Source organism: Pyrgilauda ruficollis, unplaced genomic scaffold, assembly GCF_017590135.1.
Source record: "Pyrgilauda ruficollis isolate IOZ18807 unplaced genomic scaffold, ASM1759013v1 scaffold118, whole genome shotgun sequence".
In the NCBI taxonomy this organism is placed as follows: domain Eukaryota; kingdom Metazoa; phylum Chordata; class Aves; order Passeriformes; family Passeridae; genus Pyrgilauda; species Pyrgilauda ruficollis.
Genome location: NW_024510099.1, coordinates 937,644 through 960,576, shown reverse-complemented (window position 1 = coordinate 960,576; position 22,933 = coordinate 937,644). Strand labels below are relative to the sequence as shown.

The 22,933-nt window shown below is 40.5% G+C and overlaps 1 protein-coding gene across 2 annotated transcripts in view; it reads right to left on the bottom strand.

Moving 5' to 3' along the window:
- KIF18A (kinesin family member 18A) overlaps window positions 1-15,028 on the bottom strand; it is a 31,560-nt gene extending 16,532 nt beyond the window's left edge. The window contains exons 1-11 of one of the 2 annotated variants that reach the window (XM_041484963.1): window positions 14,871-15,028; window positions 13,770-14,155; window positions 12,656-12,813; window positions 11,250-11,354; window positions 10,185-10,295; window positions 7,073-7,270; window positions 5,644-5,817; window positions 4,704-4,778; window positions 4,345-4,454; window positions 943-1,105; window positions 253-417 (exon numbers count right to left, since the gene is read on the bottom strand). In XM_041484963.1, the coding sequence (XP_041340897.1) occupies window positions 253-417; window positions 943-1,105; window positions 4,345-4,454; window positions 4,704-4,778; window positions 5,644-5,817; window positions 7,073-7,270; window positions 10,185-10,295; window positions 11,250-11,354; window positions 12,656-12,813; window positions 13,770-14,097 (1,587 nt within the window). In that variant the 5' untranslated portion in view covers window positions 14,098-14,155; window positions 14,871-15,028. Of the gene's footprint in view, window positions 1-252; window positions 418-942; window positions 1,106-4,344; window positions 4,455-4,703; window positions 4,779-5,643; window positions 5,818-7,072; window positions 7,271-10,184; window positions 10,296-11,249; window positions 11,355-12,655; window positions 12,814-13,769; window positions 14,408-14,870 lie in introns of those variants that run through there. The other variant, XM_041484971.1, reaches the window with a different exon arrangement.
- Window positions 15,029-22,933: the final 7,905 nt, after the last annotated feature.

The following is a 22,933-nucleotide window of genomic DNA, read 5'->3' as shown; positions in this document are numbered from 1 at the left end:
TTATTGACAGGCATAAATATAACTTTGTAGATTCGTTTGACCAATAGTATGTGTGCAGCAGTCAGCATTACGAGTCCAACAGGCACACATGGATGCTTATCTCCACATGTCCAAACATCTTTGCCTCTTTCTGTATACTCCCTCCATATATTTTACTTTATTTCAATTATTAAGCTGTTCCTAACTCAGAGCTTTTCCCCTTTTTCCACTTCTCCCCCATCCCCAGCCGTGACAAAGTGAAAGGTGTTTTACTTTTGGGATGCACCCATCTGGACCCAGGAGGCGCATTTCATTTTCAACACGGTGCAGCCACTTGGTGTTTTCCTCAAAGAGATTGCTCTGCTCTTCTCTTTTCTTCTGCATGCGTACATAGTGGCAGTTAAGTGCTGACAGCCTCAGATCCCGCTTGCAAGTGGCCTGAAAAAAAAAATCCCCCAATAATCAGCATTTGAGGTGAAAACTTTCAAATTATGTTCACCAAATTCTCTTGATATATTAAGATTTTTTCCTTACTTTTCTATAACATTACCAAATAATTCCTAGTAACTTGAGTATGTCCTACAAAAAGCCTGCTAAAGGATAAAGCATTGAGTAAAAATGAAAATCCTCTGTCTTCAAACATCAAACTCTTCTGATGTTTGTACTGTTTCTGAAATATGACAAGCAGAAGGCACAAACCCAGCAACAGCAAGTTGGATATAAGCAAGGTAGTGTCCTAACAAGGCAGAGGGTACCCTTTTCTATTTAGAGGACAACCATACTCTGCCCTTGACCTCAAAAATTTGATCACTACATCAATAGTCACAGAGGAGTGATAATCTATGTGTCCCATTTTCATGAAATATTTATGCATTAATTCATTACGCAATTACTTAAGGAAAATTAACACAATTATACCAAAATCAAGAGACGATACCCTGCACTACATTACAGAAAACTCACCTTTTCTACTCTTTCTTCAGAGCATATCAGTTGAATTTGTTCATGACATTGATTCTGATAATATTTCTTTAGTGTATTTTCTTTCAGTTTCTTTTCCACTTTGAGGTACTCTTTTCTGATTTCCTCACGTTTTGCAAAAACATTTTTAAGTACTTCCTTGTACCTAAAACCAAAGGATAATAATTAATTATTTACTGAAGACTTTTTATGACCATCTCTTTGGTAGGGGAATTTTCAAATCCAAATTAATAAAATAAATATAAAGAAATGAAAAGGAAATGAGTAAAGCCTAATATACGTAGGCATGAAATAAAATGTCAGTACATCAGTAAGAATTTTATGTATTTGAACTGAAAGGGGGATGGAAATTTTGAAGGAGTCACTAAAAATAAACCTTGTCATAATTATGAAGACAACACTGGGATTTAAAAGGTTTATGTGCAGAAGCTTCAGATGACTTTCTCTAATTCCAGAAGATACTAAATACCTACATTCTCTACTTCTTATATCTATTAAGCACATCAGACTACTGTTGCCATAGACACACAAGGTGCTCAAAACCCTGCTAGCTATCCTCAAAAAAAAAGGAGATAGCCACAAAGGTCTTTGGATGCTCACTTTCCCTGAAGGAGCTGTACAATTTCCATCACTCATGGAGGACGAAAATCAGAACATTCACCACGTTTTAACACATACTAGGCTAATGGGAGAAAAACCAAACTGTGGTAGATGGTAATCAAGGAGTTATTGAGTAACCAGTTAGCTGGGTACCCCTAGTCTCCAACACAAGTCAGAATTAACAAGAACAAGACCTGGAAGCATTGCCATACTGCAATATAACTTTCACTGTTGGTAATTCTTCACTCCACTCCTGAATACTGAAAATGTACAGTACAGAATGGCCAAAAAGATACTGTATATCTCAATAAAAACCAACCTCATATACAAAGTATTACATTACATCCTACCTTGTTAGAACTTGACATAAAAATAAAAGTTGAACATGCAAGTGTTCTAAAGACATGCAACATTTGAGGTTATACAGTTTTTACCATCAAAAAACCCCATACAATTAAAAACTGTAAAAATGCTAAAATACCCCAGGTTCAACTCCAGAACAAGTTGAAGAGACATTCTTATCATGTAATTGACTTCTTGGCAGTGTTTCAGAAGTAGAAATTCTATTTCACAACCTAAAGTTTGAATAACTGAGTCTTTTATTCTATTCTGAGTGTTTTATCACTCGCCTTTTAAAAAGAAACAGAATTAAGAAAATAATTCTTCTCCGCAGATTTAGCAATACAAGAGCTTTTCACTGTCTAGAGGATGCTGTTGTATCTAGGTAAAAAAAAAGTGTACTAAAACACTCACAGAATTTATAAGCGTTATTTTTTTAAGGAACACTTATAGGTTAATGGTTGGAGTCTATGATCTTTGAGGTCTTGTCCAACCTAAAAGGTTCTATAATAATGCAACAGTCAGCTGCAGAGTAACAGAGCTCTTACCCCACACTGTTTTCTATCCATACAACTATACTACTGATTGCACTGCTTGGAAAATTTGTGTCCTCCTTAGCATCCACAGAAACATGGTTCCTCCCAGCTGCCTGGGAAACAGCAATAAGGAATCAAAGCAAATCCTCCCAGTTTCTATCACAGTAAAAAGCTGGGCATAATTCAGGTGAAGGTGGAGATTCTGATTCTTTGTACCCTCCTTATGAGGAGCCATTGCTGGTAAAGCAACCTTTTACATTCACCAGTGCTCCAAATACAGCATCAGCTACAGAAGCCTTTGTGGATTCAGCCTTTCAATTAGGACATTTCTGCTCTCATGGAGTTACCTTGACCCTCTGGTCTGCACTGTCAAAATTACAAAGTTACCCTGTAGGCACACCCAGGGTATGAACCCCCTACACCACCTGGAGTCCAAGAGCTCAAGGACCTGCTGGATGTAGTTCTGGAGCCAGTGCCCACTGTCTACCCTAACAGGCTCAAGACTTGAAGGGGTGGCACACAACCCATCTCCAAGTTTCAGCAGAAGGAGGATGATTTTAATGCTTGAAGAAGCAAGTGATGCTTCTTCAGTGATGCAAAAACTATGGGTGGTTGGACTGAAATACAAGATCATGGACAAGGCTCCCTTCCCTGTCCCAACTAAAAGGGAGCAGCACAATATCCTCGAAACCTGTAAATGAACGGGAGAAATCCACTCATTACCCACACCACATCAGTAGGATGAACCTGGCAGGATACTCAGGACAAAGAAGACAATGAGACATGCACATCATTTCTGACATCCAGAGGGACTGGGATAGGTTTCCATGTGGTTCTTTGGATTTTCCATAACAAACATTCTCTGACCAAGCAAACCTTGTCATAGAATATGTCCAGCCTTTTGAAAAGATATTTTAGAGACCTTGCCCTTGACTGACTCTTCCCACACACAAAGAATGAAATAAAGGGCAAATCACAGGAAATAAAATCAATCTTAAAGACATACAGTGCAAAAATATGCAGGAAAACTGTCAGAACTATCAACATGACTTAGAAGCCCACACTTCTTTTGAAAATTTAATTTAAATAACCTGAATGAAAGGGTTTATTGAAATGTCTGGAATGCCACTAAAATAAAGCAGTTAGAGAATATCTTGCTTTGAATGGTTTCTTACTATACCTCAGAAAGTTTTCCAGGTTTAAAAACAGCACATTCAAAGGGCCAAAAAAAAAAACAACAAAAGTTAGCTGAATCAACTTAGGTGAGTAATTGTCAGAAAGATGAGATGAGATATGCAGAGACACATCCAGAAAGTCCCTCTCTCCAAAACCTACCCTCTTCATGGAATACAATGGCTTCTGCAACAAATTGATACTTCACATTTTAGTTTGTTAGAGTGTTCTGTCATGAGACTGTCACATGAGAAAAGATAGACAGGAACACTACCAAGAAGAGAAAGAGGCCAAGAAGTATTAAAGCAATAGAAAATAAGGAATCAACAAACATAAAATGAACCCTTTGTAGAAAAACTTCCAGGTTTTGCCTCTCTCAAACCTTGCAGGAAAGATCCCACTTCAGCTACTGCCTGCCAAGAGTGGCAGAGCTGCTGTCATTTATGCAAACGACATTCTGCCTACCCACAAACACAACCTGTTCAGGAGCTTTGCTGGAAGCCAGCACTCAGATGCTCCTTCCTGTCACATGTCATTTCCTACGTCCTCCACTTTCATTTTAAAACCACCACCAAGTTGTTCTAAAAAGAAACAACATGTTAGGCAAAGCCATACCTAGATCTAAGTAAAGCAATGTTAAAATGAGAAAACCAATACTGGAAAGAGTAGGTTTGTTTTACAAATGCTTTTACAAGTTAGACAAACTCCAGCTTGGAAGCAAATGTGATTCATTTACCTTTCTATTTCCACTCGCTGGTTGTTTGAAAGTTCTGCTGTATTATGATTTTGAGGAATGCTTGCTTGCTTTTCTTCATATTTTCTCAGTTTCTCCTTCAACATTAGGATCTAAACCAAAAGAAGCACCCTTTAATTGAAATACGTTTTTTATTTATTTCCCGAAATTATCATTCTGTGCTGATATTGAACAGCTTTACAAATGGCAGCAGGCGATATTCCTCTCAGAAGACAAAATTTTCTTACTTCAAAATACATTAGACCCATATTACCTTACAGATTTAATCCCATTAACTATTTTTTTATATTCAAAGTCAACAGTTAACCTTTCAACCTCTTAACAACAGATTTTTTACATACCTCTTTCTGCTGTTCACTGCAAATTTTAGCATAGTGGCTTATGTGACTGTTCAAACTGACAACGTTGCTCTTCAACTGTAAAGAAACAAGTTAGAATTTAAAGGCAGCTCCTTCATGTTTTCATGCACAATCAGCACACTGTGTGTATGTACTACACAGTTACACATACACTATACTGTGAGGAAAGAGATTAATAAAATTCTGACTTGCACAATGAGAATATGACTGTCAGCTTTTGCTGGCATCTGTTGCACACCCGTGGCCAGAACATTTCCCTCAACAAACCAAGAATAATTACATTTACATATGCAAGCACATTTTGCATTTATTCAGATTAGTTTTAGTATTTAAATGTCTGTCTTGTGCATTTTATTATAAAAGCTACCTTTAAGTATACAACAAATGGAAACTACAGTGAACCCTGTATTACATGAACAGAATTAGGAGCTGCAATAAAAACAATAATGAAAAATTAAAATTAAACAACAGAGAGCAGAAAACAACATTCCAACTTTTCATTTATCAGGACAATCTCGCTGAGATTCTTGACTCCAGCTGAATTCTACCTGCACGCATCTGGACTGACTCTTGTACAACTGTTTACAGTTCTCTGAGAGAGCAATAGCAAAATAGTAAAAAAGGATGTGAATTCTGTCAGCTGAGGATTATTTCTAAATCTCATGCCCACAAAGCAAACTGTTTCAAACCGGCAGCATCATCTCATTAACAAAGCTATGCTGCTTTTAGGCCAGCTCTGGGATCTACTTTGTATCTACTACACCTATCAGTCATATAAGGAAGAGTTTACAATAAAGAAAGAAGACGGAACAAATTTTTGAGTCAGAAGTGAAGCAAAATATAATATTCCAAAATAAAAAAAATTCTTTTAATACTGGATTATTGTACTTGGACAGGAGATCAGTAAGAGCAATATACTCACAGAAGACTTGATATCCTTTGCTCGGTTTGCATACTTCAGAGTGTTATAGGTATCATCATAGAACAAAGAAGATGGGCTAATTGCAGCTATCATTATTGTTCTGCAATTTCCTCCAAGAGAATCCTTCAATAAACGAGTAAGCTTGCTGTTTCGATAGGGAATGTGCTTCTTGCTCTAAAAAGAGTGATAGATATTTGTATGCTTTAGGTAACTGTACTTCAAATAAAAGTCTGCTTAGAATTTCAGCAGTAACAACAACCATGACAAACAGCCATGAAACTTTTCTTTGACACAAGTCATTTTTCTTTGAAGTATCTGTACACCTGAAACAGTTTAAGTCTCTTGGAACTGTCCAACACATGTTTTAACTAAGTTACTTTCTGATGTATGTTACTTTCTGGATATGTAACTCCTATTTCTGTGATGGGGCAACTAACAGAAAAAGTAAACTACATTAAATGACATTCAGTTTACAAAATCATCCAGATTGGGAAGGACCTCTAAAATCCCTCTAGTTCAATCCCTCTGCTCAAAGCAGGGTCAGCTAGAGTAAGAGGGTGAGGACTACACCCAGCAGGGTTTTGATTACCTCCAAGGATGGAGATTTCACACCTTTCCAGGCAACACATACTCTGCTTTGTGAAGCTACAGAATTTTCGTCTCATTATACCAAGTTTGGTCACTAGGAACCCAATCCCATATCAAGTAAATCAATGTGATTCCTCCGTATGTCTGCGGCACAGATGTTAAACTCCACCTTCCCCTCCAACAAGATGGTGATGGGGACATACAGCATCAGAAAAGGAAATTAAATCTGATTTTCTCCTGGCATATCTGAAGGAGGAATTTGCTAGTTGAGCAGAAGGACAAAAAGAGTGTTATGGCAGACAATGGACTTCACTTAGGCAAAGGTTCAGGTGGTTTTATCATTCTCCTACACGATTGTACCTATTCCTTGCCTTGAGCTGGTGAGCCAGGTCAGGAGACTGGCTCACTGCTTTGAGCAGGGATGTGTGTGTGTATGGATGTATGTGAGATCCCAAAAGAACAACTTGGAAGAGATTCTGCTTTATCCTATAAAAGCTGCTCCCCTCTGAGATTAAAGGTTAATTGTAAGGTTATTCATGTACTCATGCGAGCTTCTCTGTACATGCTTGATTTTGAAGAAGCTAGATAAGAAAAGCAGGCACCATTCATTTTTGACACTATCCTTAGGCAGCTGCACAAGATTTTAGAGCATTTTCTCTCACTGGGACTGTCTTTCAGCTATCACAGATAAGATGGTGGAAACCCTTAAGACAATCTTATATGAGAATGATGATGTGAGTAGCATCAACAATGTAAACCACATTATTCAGTCAGCTGAGCACTTTTTAAAATGTTTTCAGAACACCAGGAGGCAAAGACTGCATGGCAAAGCAGCACATACCTTAGGATCTGCCAGTGCATTAATGACATTTCCAAGAGCAAGCAGGGACCTGTTAATATTTGTTCCTTCCACAAAGCGAGCCCCCTTGGCACTGGTTGCTTTGGCACGTTCAGACCCTGCCAGGTCAATCAGAGACATTTTGGCAATACGAACATTTTGATTAATACTAGCTGTTTTATCTTGCTGCCGTAGGTAAATCTACAATTAAAAAACAGAAAACAACAACAAAAAAAGAAAACAATGAAAAAGTAACCACTAATCAATCTAAGCAGTAAATTAATTTCATAGCGTAACAACTGTTTTAAGACATTTGTATTGGTCCTGCCACTTGGCCTTCACTTAAGTGAACCACAAGGTACCTCCTTCTCTTGCTTCTGATTCTCTCTCCTGTCCTGCTGCAGAGGATTAAGCAACCAACTGGCCCAGGCTCACAAAGCAGCAAAGAGAAGTGAGTTTTTTTACAGGAGAAATGAATTTCATAGCTCTTGATTCTTCTGCACCAAAAATGCACATCACACTCCTGAACTTAAAATTGAAAGAGGTGTTCCTTTTTCAAATACACGTTTAGGAGTACACCATAAAGAGACCTATAGGGATAAACCAGGAAAAGGCTGACCTTTCAGTGATTTAGATTTAATTGTATCTTCCATTAATTGGAAACAATACTCATTTACTGCTGTGAAAATACACTCCAGGATAACTTCAAATGTGATGCCTCCTGAAGCCACTTGTTCCAATTCATCCCATCTTTCCTGAAATTTTCACAATACAAAGATGTACAAAGAACTAAACGCTTCTGCTTCCTTCTGCTGGTGAAAGGATTCTTTTTTCAGGTTTATAAGGAAGCAGGCAAAGCATGAACATACAGTCAGAAAGAAGAAGCAAAGTTATCCTTCGATGGCTTTATACTTATTTTGTGTTGAGAGCCCTGCCATTTGTTAACATGGCTAATGGTTAGTGACATATTCCTAAACGCCCTTCTGGATAGTGAATTAGCAAAGGGCTGCCATGAACACAAGGCAACTGACTAGCAAAGACAGTATCTCACTACTTCTGTAGCTTTAAGCTTTGTGCATGAGAAATGAAGTCTTCACAGTACCTTGTAACAGAAAACAGATTGACAAGTATTGTGAAGGAATAAAATAAAACTCCTATGACTTGCCACGAAATGTAAATCTATTTCAAACAGATATGTTTCTATCAAACAGTACAAGTAAGTTCAGTTGTACTGTTTCCAGTATAATAGATAAAAAAAAAAAGAACTTCAGGCTGGGAACATGTTACCAGAACAACACAGCAGCTATCATTAATGAAGGAGGGAAAGGTGGAGTGACAGCCAAACTGTGTTGTATGACTCAAGCTTTTGTAAAAATTCAAAATATACAGGAAATGCCCCAAAGCAGAACACTCTCAATAGAACAGTGCAGCAATTCAGATTTTCCTCTCAGATGCAGTAATTGCCTGACCCAGATAGATATTTCAAACCTAAGACATGTGGTACAGTAAAGCAAAACTTGCATCTCTAAAATCAGCTCAGAATGTCCTGGGCCAAGACTTGCCAATTTCTGAGTCAGTTTCACAGAATATCCTGATCCCATAAAGTTAACAAGAAAAGCCAAAAAATAACCTCTCTACAAAAAGGCAGCACTTAAAATAATAGAAACATTAAAAATAAAGAGCAATCACAACAGCACTGGGGATTTCTCATCGCTTACATCTCTGGAAACAAAGACAATTCCGTTATGCAGAACGTCACAGATTTGTGAAAATACTTGAGAAACTGAAGTGTTTTATTTAATTGCCTGCCACTTGAAGAAAAGTACTGAGAAAAAACCTGCCAGATAATAAAATGCAGAGGTTTGTCCTAAGAGCAGGTGAGGGAGAGAAGAGATGCCAGCAGCAAGTAAACAAACAGAAAGCAGCAGTTCCCTCTGCTCTGTCTGCAGCGCTGTACCTGGAGCCTTTCTGAAGGCAGCACACATCCACGACAATGCAGCTCTCAACCCAAACCACTTCAAAAGAACTCTTTGTGCAACCCTGTACAATGCACAACAAGGGCAGGCCTCAGGGGAATTCAAAACAGGAACGGCAATTGCAAACATAAGTTTAAGGTATATAGGAAAACAGAAGCTTTTAGAATGGCAATGGCTTTTGCTCTGTTCCATACTTAGAAGCTGTTTTTTAAACTTTGTTATAGTTTTTTAGCATTGTCTAAGTCTGTAGATACCGTTAAAAACTTCCCAACAGTTTAGGGCTCTCATGCAAGGACCAGTATCAAATCCATTTCAGTATTTTGGAGTGTGGAACAAATAAATCATTCAAGATACTGCTTTGCAGTATGTAACAACAGACAGGAAAAAAACCCCCAAAATATTGTTGATAACAGGACTACTTTTTAAATATCACAGGTTGTATTTAAAAAGAGAAGTCAGAAGAATAAGGCAGTGTAGCCAACCCCAAAAAACTTTGGAGAAGTCTTAAGTTTTAGCATATTTGTACAACTCATTCAAAACTGATTTCTGAAAACTAAGAATCATCATTTCAGTTTTCTAAAACTTGATCAAGGATATTAGGAAATCACTTCATTGTAAAAATTAACATTAACCAAGAAAGTAAAACAAGAAAGTACTACTTGAGATTCTTAAGTTTATAGTCAGACATAACCCCATTCTGTAAATGATTTTTCCCAAATAAATGCTAAACAACATCATGATACCAGAAAGCATTAAAAAACAACCACCAGTAACTTTCAGCTTATAAGATTACAATATGGAAGTCTATTAAAGCTTTAATTACCATTTTACATAAGTTATTTCTTCAAAGAAATAGAAGTTAAGAAGGTATAAGCACATATGTCATGTATTTAAGTTCAAACAATTGGAATTAGAGATATTTTCACTGAATTCCTTTTTTCCAACATCAACACTAAGAACCATTACATCCTTCCAAGGAATGAGGAGTAACAAGGATAGTAAACTGAAAACCTTCAATCCCCTCTTCCCCAAACTGAGGTTCAACACAGTTTAAAAGTAAAAGCTTCCCTGTATCCATCTTTGACCAAAAAGCTGCAGCTGCCAGTAATGACCACTGTTTATGGGCTGTGTCACCTTACCTGAAAGACAGCATGGGACCGGGAAGAGGAGGCATTCATATCTGTGGGATGCTGGGTCCTATTTTTGTTTCCATAATCCAACATCTGAAGGATTTCCTCTGCTGATTTAGGCTTTAAGAGTAGAGCACATGACAAATACAGGTTTCCTTTCTTTGTCATCAACTATAGGAATACACTGATTCTAAAACACATTTACTTTAACATTAACCTTCAAAAAAAAAAAAAAGCTTAAAATTTTACCTAGAAGTAAGAGAAATTTCCTGTTTTGGAACTGGAACTTCAAACAAATATTCTCACTTAAAAAGCAGTAAGGTATGCGGAGCAAGCACTTAAGTGCGGCATCTTAAATCAGAAAATATTTTTAGTTTAAAATTCAAACAAATCTGAAAGATTGTCCATAGTTAGAATCAGCCTCTTTTAAGAACGTCTGGACTTAAATTAGTATATCACTATTCAATGCATATGTACAAATTTTTTTCCTCATAAGACTCAAGGTTGGGGAAGAAGGATGTTCACAGAGCTAGCCAAACTCAGAATATTGTTTCCTGTCACAGCCCGTAACACATACAAGAAAGCTGCAAGAAAATAGACCCATAGGAATTGATATTCACATTGGAAAACTAAGTTCTATCACTGACCTTACCAAAGAATTGCTGTGCTGGAAAAGAAATTTACCATGGAAATCTTCAAACATGGTTATTGACAAACAAAAACAACCTTTACACTTCACAGCTGTGTAGAGCACTCCAAGGTGGTAATGAAGGCAATGCCAAGATATTTTAGCCCAAAAAGAAATCTTGCCAAATTTACTGGATAAGCATCAAGCCAACTGCACCCTTTTCATAACAAGGACTGAATGCTTCTATATTTGCATTCAATGAGACTAGCACATTTTTCCACAATGTGCTTTTAACTAACTAATTAGATTTTCAAGTTACTTGTGGTTATGGCCAGGAAGAAACCCACTAGGAAACGACCAAATTCAATACAACTCTCCCACAGAACAATGGGAATGTTTCTCAAATACCTCAAGCTCGTTTTAAGTTTCTAGAGATATTTACATACCTGATGCAATGTCAGACCTTGAACTACCACCCCTTGCTGGCCATCCTCACGAACAGCCAGAGGTCCAGAGTTGACCAGCAGATCACGAATCTGTTCATTGTAAACCTTTGAAAGGGAATTGACAAGATTTTGTTAAAATATCCTCCCATAGCTGACAGAATTAAACAAGCAGAAATCAGCAGTCTTTTTTCATACTCCTTTAAGATAAAGTAGTAAATTCATGCTATAATTTTTTAAACATTTTTACTATACCAAACTTAAAATATTCAATTCAGATGATTTCTTTTTAGATTTTCAAAGTAATTCTTTTTAGTAAACAATCTTCATTCTTTACTGAAAAAAAAAATTTCTTTTACAACAACCAGTTTTGCAACAAACATGAATGCAAAGTGTTTATTTCTCTCCATTGTACATCACAATCCATACCTCAGTAACGCTTCTTAGTTCAAACCTACTTCTGTCAAAAGTTTTAAATCTCTTATTTCTTAGTCTGTGAAAGTATATGGCAAGGCAAATTTTCCCCATCTCCTTCTACCCTTCCCAAATACCAACTAGAGTCCATGAAGACTTTGAGGGAGCTAAAAAGATAACCATTTTACTAGCACCATTCACCAGAGGTGCCAAAACATTCATTTGTAAAAAACAGAACATCCTTTTGTTGTGCTTTTTCACAGTGTTACAGGATGTTACTGTGAAGTCCTAAAATACTACCCTGAAATGACATTTTCTTGTACACATCAACAGGTGCTCAGAGGCATGTAATTAATCAGCAAGACACAAATCGTGAACAATCAGTAACTATTTTAGAACTGGTGTGTTGTGATTGATGCCCCATGTGTGGAGACGTGAGCCTAAACGCTGTGTTTTCAGAAGGCTGGTTTATTATCTTATGATATTATTATGATATTATATTAAAATACTGCATTAAAACTATACTAAAAGAATAGAGAAAAAAGATTGATGAGAAGACTTGAAAGAACAGGAATAGAATGAATAATAAAATCTTCTGACTGCTCACAGCCTCGACACAGGTGGCTGTGATTGGTCATCAAGTGAAAACAATCCACATGGACCAGTGGAAGATGCACCTGGTGCATCCCACAGCAGCAGAGAGTTATTGTTTGCATTTCTCTCCTGAGGCTTTTTAGCTTCTCAGGAGGGAAAAATCCTAGCAAAGGATTTTCCATAAAATATTATAACCACAGTGGTGGTTGATTTTGGGCAGCCTTCTGTAAATCAGTGACAGGTGCCCAGGAACACCAAGTCTGCAGAGCACAACGCAGTTCCACTCCTGTAAGGACACATTCTGTCAAGCCCCAGAAGGGACCAGAGGAAAGCAAAACCAGCTTGTCTCTATTTATAAAATATGACTTATTAAAAGCAACATACCAACTGCAGGAACTCACCTCTAAATAAGAGACAGCAACGTCACACGTTTTATCATCTTTGATTTGATCCATGCGTTTATACAGTGTCACCATAGTTAAATACATGACTCCAGGGTCTTCAGGAGAACCTAACATTGTATGAGTCTTTCCAGCTCCTGTTGCACCATATGCAAGCACTGAATTTTCCCCAAAAAACAACAAAGCAAAAACACGTAATTCATTTGTAAGCCAATCCGGAACACCAAAGTCAAATGAACATTCACAGACCTCTGTCATGCTGCACAACTGTTTCATAAATGGATAAAGTTTCTTAGGCTTTACCTTTCAGATCTATAATTAGAGAGAAATGTTTCCAAATAACATTTTTGAATTTTCAGTTCAAAATTTGTTCACTGATATGTCTCATGAAAATATTATTTAGTTACTCTCATAAGCCTAAGCCATCAGCTTACTGCTGATAGGCATTTTATTTCCTCACCACATTCCAGCAGCCAATTAAAAAACCTCAAGATCTTAAAGAGCTCATAAAGCAGGTTATGCAGTTCATAAAGCTGTCACATGCTCAGTGACACAACTGCTTCTGCTTGAATAACTCTAGAGGACTGTCATTAGCACATATATTCCAGATAAAATTCCCAAGTCTGTGGATGGGTGGAATGTAGGAAAATGGAGATAGGGATGAAGGTAATCTCACCCCTAAGGGGTAACAGCTGTGCTAATTATCAAGGCCTGCCCTTAATAGGCCACAGCTAGATCCAATTATGATGGGTACTGTAAAGGAGTAGGTTGGCTGGTTGAGAAGTTAGATGGAGTTTGTTGGCTGTGCTGAGAATGAGTCAGTGCTGTGAGGAGCTGCCCATGAGAAATCACTAAGAAGGTATGAAACCTCTGCAATAAATGGCAACACAAGTCTATTATAACCTTAACACAAACTTATTTTTAAAATAGAGTACAGCTATCCTAACTTACACATGATAAAAAGTCAGCCTTTCATATCCATGAATTAAACCACAATGTTTTATTTCTATCTCAGGCTTTTTTAATGCCTCTATGGCCACTGGACAGAACAGGAGAAACTTTGAGAAGTTCCCTTAAGATTTTTTTAATCAAAGAAGATAAATAACAAAGTTACCTGTACAGTTATATCCATTTAAGAAGCCTTCAATGACATTTTTAGTAGTGTGCTCAAAAACTTCCAGCTGGGATGAGCTGTCATCAAAAATGGTGTCAAACATGAACTTCAGGTCTTTCCTTTGTCTTTTGTTAATATCCCGGTGGGTCACTCTCCTCCTGTTGAAGAAGCTGACTTCCTCCTCCTCTGGGTCAAAGACCAGCACGTGCTGGTCGATGACACGAACCACTCTTCTGAAGTTGCCCTGCTTTTCCTTCTGGCTCTCTGGGCGCACTCGGACCACCACTTTGACATGGCTGCAGACATCCTCTTCCTGGGCTGGAGTCATCCCTCCTGCTCCCAGCTCCGCTCCCCGCGCTCTTTCAGATGCGGCGGCCGGATCCTTTCTGCAGTTGACAGAGAGGTTTTATTTGCCGTGAGCCTTTCGCTCTCCCAAGCAGCCGCACGCTTGCTCAGGCCCCTGTGCTGGGCCAGCCACCGTGTCACGGACTGCGGGCCGCAAGGAGACTTCGGGACGCTCCGAGATGCCTCAAAAGGTGACTCAGCCCAGCTTCCAGAGAGCCAGCCAGCACTGCCCCAGGGAATTCTCGCGTTTATCCCGCAATTGAAACCACTAAATGGCCTACAGCCTTTCCTCTACGGCAGACCAAGCTGTCAGGCGATGCACCACGTTTCTGTGCACTAGAGCGAGCAGGTTTTTGTTCTTCAGCACAAAGAGGAGCTGCCCGTGTTGCCCTCCCCGGATTGCTGAGAGAGTTAGAGCGGGATTTACGTTAACGGGCCGGGCCGGGGATGCAGTCAGCGGCACCAACGCGGAATTCCCTTTAAACAGCCCATTCCCGCTGGGAGCAGCGGGCTGTGGGCTCAGCCCCGGCAGCGGACACGGGAAAGGCTCGCAGCGCCGCCGCTGCCGCTCCAGGGCCAGCGAGCCTCCCCCTGACCCGCCCGGCTCTGCCGGCCGCTCCTCACTCACCGCAGCCGGCTCTTCCTCGGGGCACGCCGCCAGGCTTGGCCCTGCGGCCGGAGAATCCCTCCCTGCCCGACTCTCGCTGACCCTGCGGGCCGGGCCTCAGCCTGCCCGGGCTCACCACGGGCACTCACCCTGCGGGCCGGACCCGTTCCCCGTGTCACCCCCGGCCGTGCCCTCACTGTTCCGCTGTCTCTCTCTCGCCGGCCGTGCCCTCACCGTTCCCGCTCGCTCTCCCGCACCAACCGCCATCCACCGGCCGCGGAATTCAAACACGGGCAGGCCGCGCTCCTCGCCTCCTCATTGGCTGTGCCTCGTGACGTCACCTGAACGCCGTGCGCGGGGAAGCTGGGAGGGCAGGAAGCTCTCCGTGGAGCACGGAGGGAAGGAGGCCGGGAGGGCAGGGGGCACTCCCGGGAGCACGGAGGGAAGAGGGGGCGGACGGGCGAGCGGGCGGCTGCGGCCCCGGCCCCGCGTGTCCGGCCCCAGCCGCCCGGGCTGGCCTGGCGCGGAGCGGGCCGCGGGCGCTGCTCCGGCCGCCTCTGGCCAAAGGCGCCTCGGGGCGGATTTCTGTCCTCGCTGCCTTCGGTTCTGCAGCGGTGCCCGCTGCCCCTTCAGGCGAGCGCGGTATAAATGAAATAAACCACCAAGTAAGCTCCCTGGGAAGAAGGAGATGTGCAGGCGTGCGGGAGGAGGTGGCCGGGAGCGGAGCCCCTCGCGCTGCCCGGGGCAGGGCAGGGATGGGGGCACTGCCGGGCTCGGCCGCTGCTCGCCGGGACGGGACGGGAGGGCGCGGGAGAACGGGCACGAACCCGGCGGGGATGGAGAGAGTTCAGCAGGTGAGGGGGAGCCGTGCACACGAGCAGAGCAAACGAGGAATGCCTTCCCGTGGGAGCAGCCGTCTCCGGGAGAGCAGGAGCCATCCCCGGTGATAATCGATGGTCCCCTGGGAACACCGGTGCCCCAATCGTGCTCTCCCCCCTTTCCGTCTGGAGCGCGATGTCCCCTGGGCTGGGGCTCCCTTGGGTCCCTCGGGGCGCCTGGGCCAGCTGTGTGTGCTCCCCGCTGTGCCCAGGGAGCCCCAAAGCAGCCCTGGGAAGGAAATGAGCTCCACGTGCGGAGCACACCGCGGTAATACACACGTTCTCTGCAGGCACACCGCGGTGTGCTGCAAAACAACCTCCCAGAGTTAGAGGGATGGGCACGTTCACATTTAATGTGGGGGAATTACTGCCAACTCCCTGTGGTACTCCTGTCTTTGAAGCAAAGACTACAAATTACATTTTACCAATCTCCCTCACTGCTCAATGAAAAGTCTGTTGCACTGAGTCCGCACATAAAAAAAATACCTGGAATGCATAATTACTCAAAATACAATGTAGAAGGAAAAAAGGGGATATTTTTCTTTCTAAGTTTCAGAAAAACACTAGATGAGATATTCCTAGTTGTGTAAAAAGGTTTGGAGAAATTTCTCCTTAACCCACACCACTGAATCACCCTTATGTCAGGCTCCATCTGTAGAATTCTTACTCATGTAAATAATACAGGCCTTCATGTTTTCTCCAGTGAGTTTTAAACCTTTGCATTTCACTTGAAAAAGAAGAGAAAAAGCCAATCTCAGAAGCCTGATTTTGCCATTTCTAGCAGTGTGGAAAGGGGCAGACATAGAAGGAGAATATTTTTTAATTGGAAGAAGATGAAAGGTTGTGAGATGACATGAATTTCAGACTTTATCAGTAAAATTAAATGCGTAGTACTTAACATGTGTGAAGTCATGCTTCCCACAAATATATGATATCCAAGAGGTTTGTCCATTTTACAATAATACAACTGCCACAAATGAGACCAGAATTAAAACCTTATATTAAATTAATAAGTGTTGGAATAAAGGATCAGTTTCTCAAAAATGTTCTCATATCTGAAGCAAAACATCTTTCCTGCTCATTTGTGCAGACAGAGACAAGGTAGAGAAGGTAGTAACCCATGCCATAGAACCAAGCAGGGAAGAAACAGTTACACATAATTATAGCTTTATATATAATATTATATATATATAATATAATTACAAATATTAGATTATATCTAGTTATGATATTTTATGAAAAATCCTTTGCTAGGATTTTTCCCTCCTGAGAAGCTAAAAAACCTCAGGAGAGTCATGTAAACAATAACTGTGTGCTGCTGTGGGATGCAACAGGTGCATCTTCCATTGGTCCATGTGGATTGTTTTCACTTGATGACCAATCACAGCCACCTGTGTCGAGGCTGTGAGCAGTCAGAAGATTGTTATTCATTCTATTCCTGTTCTTTCAAGCCTTCTCATCAATCTTTTCTCTCTGTTCTTTTAGTATAGTTTAATGTAGTATTTTAATATATATATATCATAAGATAATAAACCAGCCTTCTGAAACATGGAGTCAGAGCTCACGTCTCCACACATGGGGCACCAAACACAACAATTATATATATATATATATAATACTAGTATATATACAATAATATAGTATTATATACTATATACTACACTGTATATGTATATACAACTATTCTAATATAGATGTAATACTAGTTATAGATAATATTAGCTTTAAGTATGTATGGTCACATGCCATGGAGTGTGAGACATTTTGCACATTCTCTGATAGAACTAAGGGTAAGAGGTCAGCATATCTGTTTTTCTTGGTGAAGGGCTGTTTAAGGAAAAACTTATGTTGTGTGTGGCAAAACGAATTAGGGTCTTTGCCCAGCATATGAATTTAGGTTTCCACTTCATTTAATTCTGATGAAGTTTTAAATTCCTGTTTATTTTCACAACCAAAGACCTGCTTCTATATTACATATCTCATAAAACCTGTCCATAGTCTCTACAGTTCATAGTTGAAGAATGAACAGATAAACCATAAAATTAGTTGAATTTCATTATGTAGGAAAAGTTGAAAGATAGCAAAATAGGTTACTGGGAAACTGATTTATTTTTTTTAAATTAGTCTATGCTAAATTAAAAGTAAGAGACATTAAAGAGAAAATGTCAAACACTGAAATAAAAATGGTCAGTGATGACTAGGAAAGCTATCACATGAGGATATTAATAACACATGTAACTGAAAATAAAAGTGGCTGAGATTAAATAATGGAAGGTAAATTAATGAGAGGAAAATCTGCTACTTTTCTCAAAAGTAGAGCTGGAAGCTAAAGAAATAACTATTTATTTTAAGTATTGGAGAATAGGCAGTGGAATTATTGAGGGTGTGAAGAGAGTGTACTGGCGTGAAAATAAATTTTGGGAAAACACTACTGGAAATATTAAAGCAAGCTCTTTTGTGGCTTCAACAATAAAGATTAAAACCAGCTTGTCCTGGTTTCAAAGTGTAAAGAGCTGTTGCCTTCAAAGTTGTACAAGTAGCAATCCCATAGAAAGCCCAAGGAATCAGAAAAAATTCAGTGCTTTTCTGGAGAGGAGGAGGGATTGGTGGAGAGAAAGTGACTGCTCCTAGAAGGTCCATCCCCCTCCCTCCCCTGAGCAGCAGAGAGGGAAGTGGAAAATGCAGTTGTCTGACAGCCCAAGCTGTGCAGCTCTACTGCCCAGACAATTCAATGAGCAGCAGATCCACAAGAAGAAAAAAAAAAAGGTGTCTCATAATGGCCCAGCCCCAAACTGAGCAAGAGCAAAGGACCAAATCCAAATTCCACAAGTACGGAAAACGTGGGAGGATTTGAATATTAGTTAATTTCATTTCATTTAAGGGAGCTGTTTCAGGCACGTGTTATTCATATGAAAAAAGTGTTTTGGTGATGGGACTATTAAATCCTCTGTTTTATATTTCTTATCTGCTGGGGGTTTGTTATTACTAGTATCACTGCTGCCAAATTCACACTCTGTAGAAACGTCAAACAGTGCAATAGAAATTATGACCCAGGCCATAAAGAGCAGAAAAACAAACTTTCCCAGATAACAAACACTATTAAAAGATTTTTAAAAATGGATAGAGGGAAGAAGTGAACCTGGACAGGTGTTCCACTTCTGTACATGACAGAAATAGCAGGAATAAAATTACTAAGAATATGCCCAAAAGGTTTGGTGCTGAAAAAGAGGAGCTATAACTAAAAAAATTTTTCCTGACTTTTGTAACATGGTTTTAAATTTTAATAATTTCAAAAATGCTTTAACTTTATTAAAAATATCCTCTTCAACCACAAACTATCTCACAAGATACTCTCCTGCTTTTCATACATCACTCTTCCCTCCTACCAACTTTCCTGCCCTTTTGATAAAGTTTATTGTCACCTGAGTTGTGGCAATTCAAAGCATTTATGGAAATATGCTGTAGATGCACTCAGTTAAACTTTTCAGGTTAAATAACAAACTGAAAAAGCCTGAAAGCTTTTTTCCTAACCCAACTCATGTGCACAAGTGTTGGCACAACCAAAACTGTGGCATGGGGTCAGGAACAACTGCCTAGAAACAAAAGCCTCTAAAATTGGCTTTCTGGTTTAAAAGAAGAAAGAATCCTACCAGAGTTTGCAGGTAGGAAGGCTGTATTAAACAGAGATGTTGAAAAAGCACCATGATACTCACACTCTAATACAATCTGTAAGTGGGCCAGCATAGCTCACTCAACTGATACAAAAAAAGAATCTCTGGCATGTAACAGAAATACTCATGAATAAAAGAAAAAAAAATCTTTCTTTATAATGTTAGCAGTAAATATCTAGTATGGCTTTTAAAATCCCATTCTTATGCACAGAACTGGATAAACAAGATAAAGAATGGCCTTGGTTCCTTACCCTTTATTTGCCTTGAACGTCACTCAGAGAACAAAGATAATAGACTTCTTCACCTTGTCCCCTTCTTTTGTGAGAAAGGACATCTGCAACATATTTATGGAAAAAATGATGCACTATGTAATGAAAAAACCTCTTGATGTATGTGCATGGTAGGTAAAAGAATTTGTGGGCTGAAGTTACACTGACAAAGTTAACTCAGCTCTTCAGAAAGGATGATTTGCTGTTTGCGATGCCTGTGTTTGCTGTGCCTGGTTCTGGCCAGGAGAGGGTTAATCTTTGCAGAGGGGTCATGGCCAGAACCCAGAGGGTATTTTACACCACTTCATGTCATTTTCTGGGCATGGGGACAGGGTCCTTTCCAGGGCAGGGCAGTGTGGGGGCACTCAGGTATTGTCTGTTATCCTGCGGTACCATGGTGAGAATTCCGGTGGGAATCCCTCGCCTCCCTTGTGCACTTTGGCTGTTAATTAGTTGGTTACTTTTTGTTTTCCCATCCCATTGCCATTTCCTGTAAATTGTTCTTACCTCAACCCATGGTCTTTGCCTTCTGTGCTTCCAGTTCTCCGCTCAGTGCCCCGCAGGGAGAGGAGTGAGGCAGGGAGTGGAACGAGCAGTGCATGTTTTGGGATGGTTCCAGTGGGAACACCAAATTCAGGAGTGCCATTCCAAAACCCAGCAGCCATGTTTGGTGCCCAGTGTGGGTCACACAGGGTGGAGATGCCAGCAGACCTGCCCAGAGCAGGCTGGAAACAAGTTAGATCTCAGCATTTGCTGTGTTGTCTCTGGTGCCCCTCTCACTGTGTTGCTTGGTCTGTTGGTGTGGCCGTGGCCCCTGACCCTGTGCACCTTTCCCTCCTTGCACTCTGTGCCCACCTCAGTGCTCCTTGTCCAGGCAGGGAGAGGGCTCAGGATGGCTGTGCTGTGCAGTGTCAGTTTATGGCATGGTGACACCAGGGGCAATGAAGGTGTTTTGGGATGTGGGTGCAGTGCTGCTCTCCTGCCCTTACCTCGGGCACTACTTTTGGGAGTCCATTAACAATCACAGCCACCGTGTGGATCCAGGGGAGGGTGATTTCCCCAACCTTTTACCTCCTTTTCCTCCTTCAGGCCTGTTATAACAGCTTTTGAGACTTGAATTCCCTTTGGATGGTAAGGAAAGCATATTCTTGTTCCTAAGTCTTCCAGGTCTCCTCAGTGGAGCCCACACCACTTTTGGAGTCATGAAAGAGATTTCTAGGGAGATCTGCCCCAAGAGTGGGTAGGCATGAGTGGCATGGAATGTGGGAGAAAATGGGTCATCTTCTGAAGGATTGTTGTGCTCCAGTGGTTTGGAAGTTCAGCCCTAAACAAGTACAGGACCCTGATAAAGTGGCAGAGTATTTGAAAAAAAAATGCTGTGGCAGTTCCATAGAGGCAGGGAGAATACCACTCCTAAACCATGACAGACTGGTTTTTTAGTCCACTCCTTCACAATCTTTGATATATACGTACATATTAAAGAGTTCTTGATGTACATGTAAGGAAAAGTATGAATTACTTGAACCTCACTGACATAGGAAGGTGTAAAAGGTTTCTCTACTGTCTGTAAAACTTCCAACAGCCTTTGACCAGTTAAAGCACCTTGACCTGGCATAAGTGTTTACTCATCCACACTGTGAACCAAAGTGGGGAACTGATCTCACTGACACGTGTCCAGCAGAGAAAATAATAGGATTGAGCTGGCTGAACTCCTCAGCTGCACAGCTAGCTGCCCCAGCTCACTGAAAGGGAATGAGAGGAATTAGCAGCTGGAGGTGGAGCCTAATGCAGCCTAATTACACCAGCACTGCTCCTGAAACATATGTACAACCCAGAGCTGCCTCAGGCCTCCTGAGTGTTGGTTAAATGTTAGACAATACCACAGTGCTGCAGCTTACTTTGCTTATTTTTTAGCAGATAGCTTCACTCCAGTATAGATCTTTTGACACGAGTTTTAGGTTGTGGACAGCCATGAACCTTGTCATTTTTACAATGTTAAGGTGTGTGCCATAGGATTATACTTGCCTTACTTAAACTAACAGTTTAGATATGAATGTTTTAACAGGCACATTATTCATAGGACTGCATGTTTAAAACACATCTGGGTTGCTTTCAGGTTTTTTTTTCTGTGCAGCTGTTGGGTAAATTGAGAAAGCGAAACTAAAAGGAGCATTTTAAACAGGCACCCGAAGCCTGGGTATTCCTTTGATGACATGTGGAACTGATAACTGCGCCGAGAACAAAGCTGGGAATGCCTCAGCATGCGGTAAGATGAGCCAAGAAAGTGAAATAAATAATCCTCGGGAAAAAAAAAAGGTCCTAACAAGAATATACAGTGCTATGATTTGACCGAAGGAAACTGACATTTGCAGGGATTTAAGAAGAAACCTGTAAGAACTCTTCTCCCGGATGGTGCTGGGACTTGTAATACTTTCATGAGACTGCATGTGTTGTACAACATGAAATACCTTGACTCAGAGTTACTACATTTTTTTAACCTTTTCCCTTAAAACTCAAAGGCAAGATGCAATAAATCTTCCAGACTATTCTAAAAAAATGAGACGTGTGTGTGGTGTGCGTGCCCGAACCAAGATGCACAGCTTTACTAATCAGGGATAGCAAGTCATGGTACCTATTAACTACTGAATAATGGGACACATTCTTCCTTCCCTGACCCCTTATTTGTCTTTAAGGAATCCACCTAAAAGGAAGTTTAAATGTTCAGCTGCTCATCTTTTTGTCTTTGTGTATGTTTATTGAAAATGGTAACATGCTTCTGTATAATTTTGTAACAGACATTTTATAAAACCTACCAACATTGCAGCTTTCTACTCCATATAAAGTTAAAATGAATATTGTAATTTTCTATCATAATACTTATCTAATTAACATGTGGCAGGGTAAGCTGCTGTAACATGGACTCTTACACAAACCTTAGGTTATACAGATAATTAGAGGCTGACAGGACTCTACCACCTGACCCTTCAGGGCACAAACAAGAGCAGCTGTGCTAAGCTCCTGCTCTAAACTGCCCCTTGCAAAAGTTGCTCTCTCTCCACTGACTGCTCTGAGAAGTGAGGGAGATTTATCCCATGCTATAATTAGCTGGTGTGCATTCCTGCTCAGTACCAATGCAGAGATGTCCATCAACATCAGTCAAATTTCTACTCCATCTTCAGTTACTACAGTGCCACTTGTGAAAATATCTCACATTAAGAATTCTGCTATATTGCCTGCTCGATAGAAAAAAGAGATTCATAGCCTCATTTTATAATTCCCATTTAAAATTTAATTTTTAGTATTAAATATGTAAATCTGCTACCCATAAATAATTCCCAAATGTTAGTGGAATAATTGTGCAGACTGCTTTCATGTACCTGGTGTGATTCTTGGA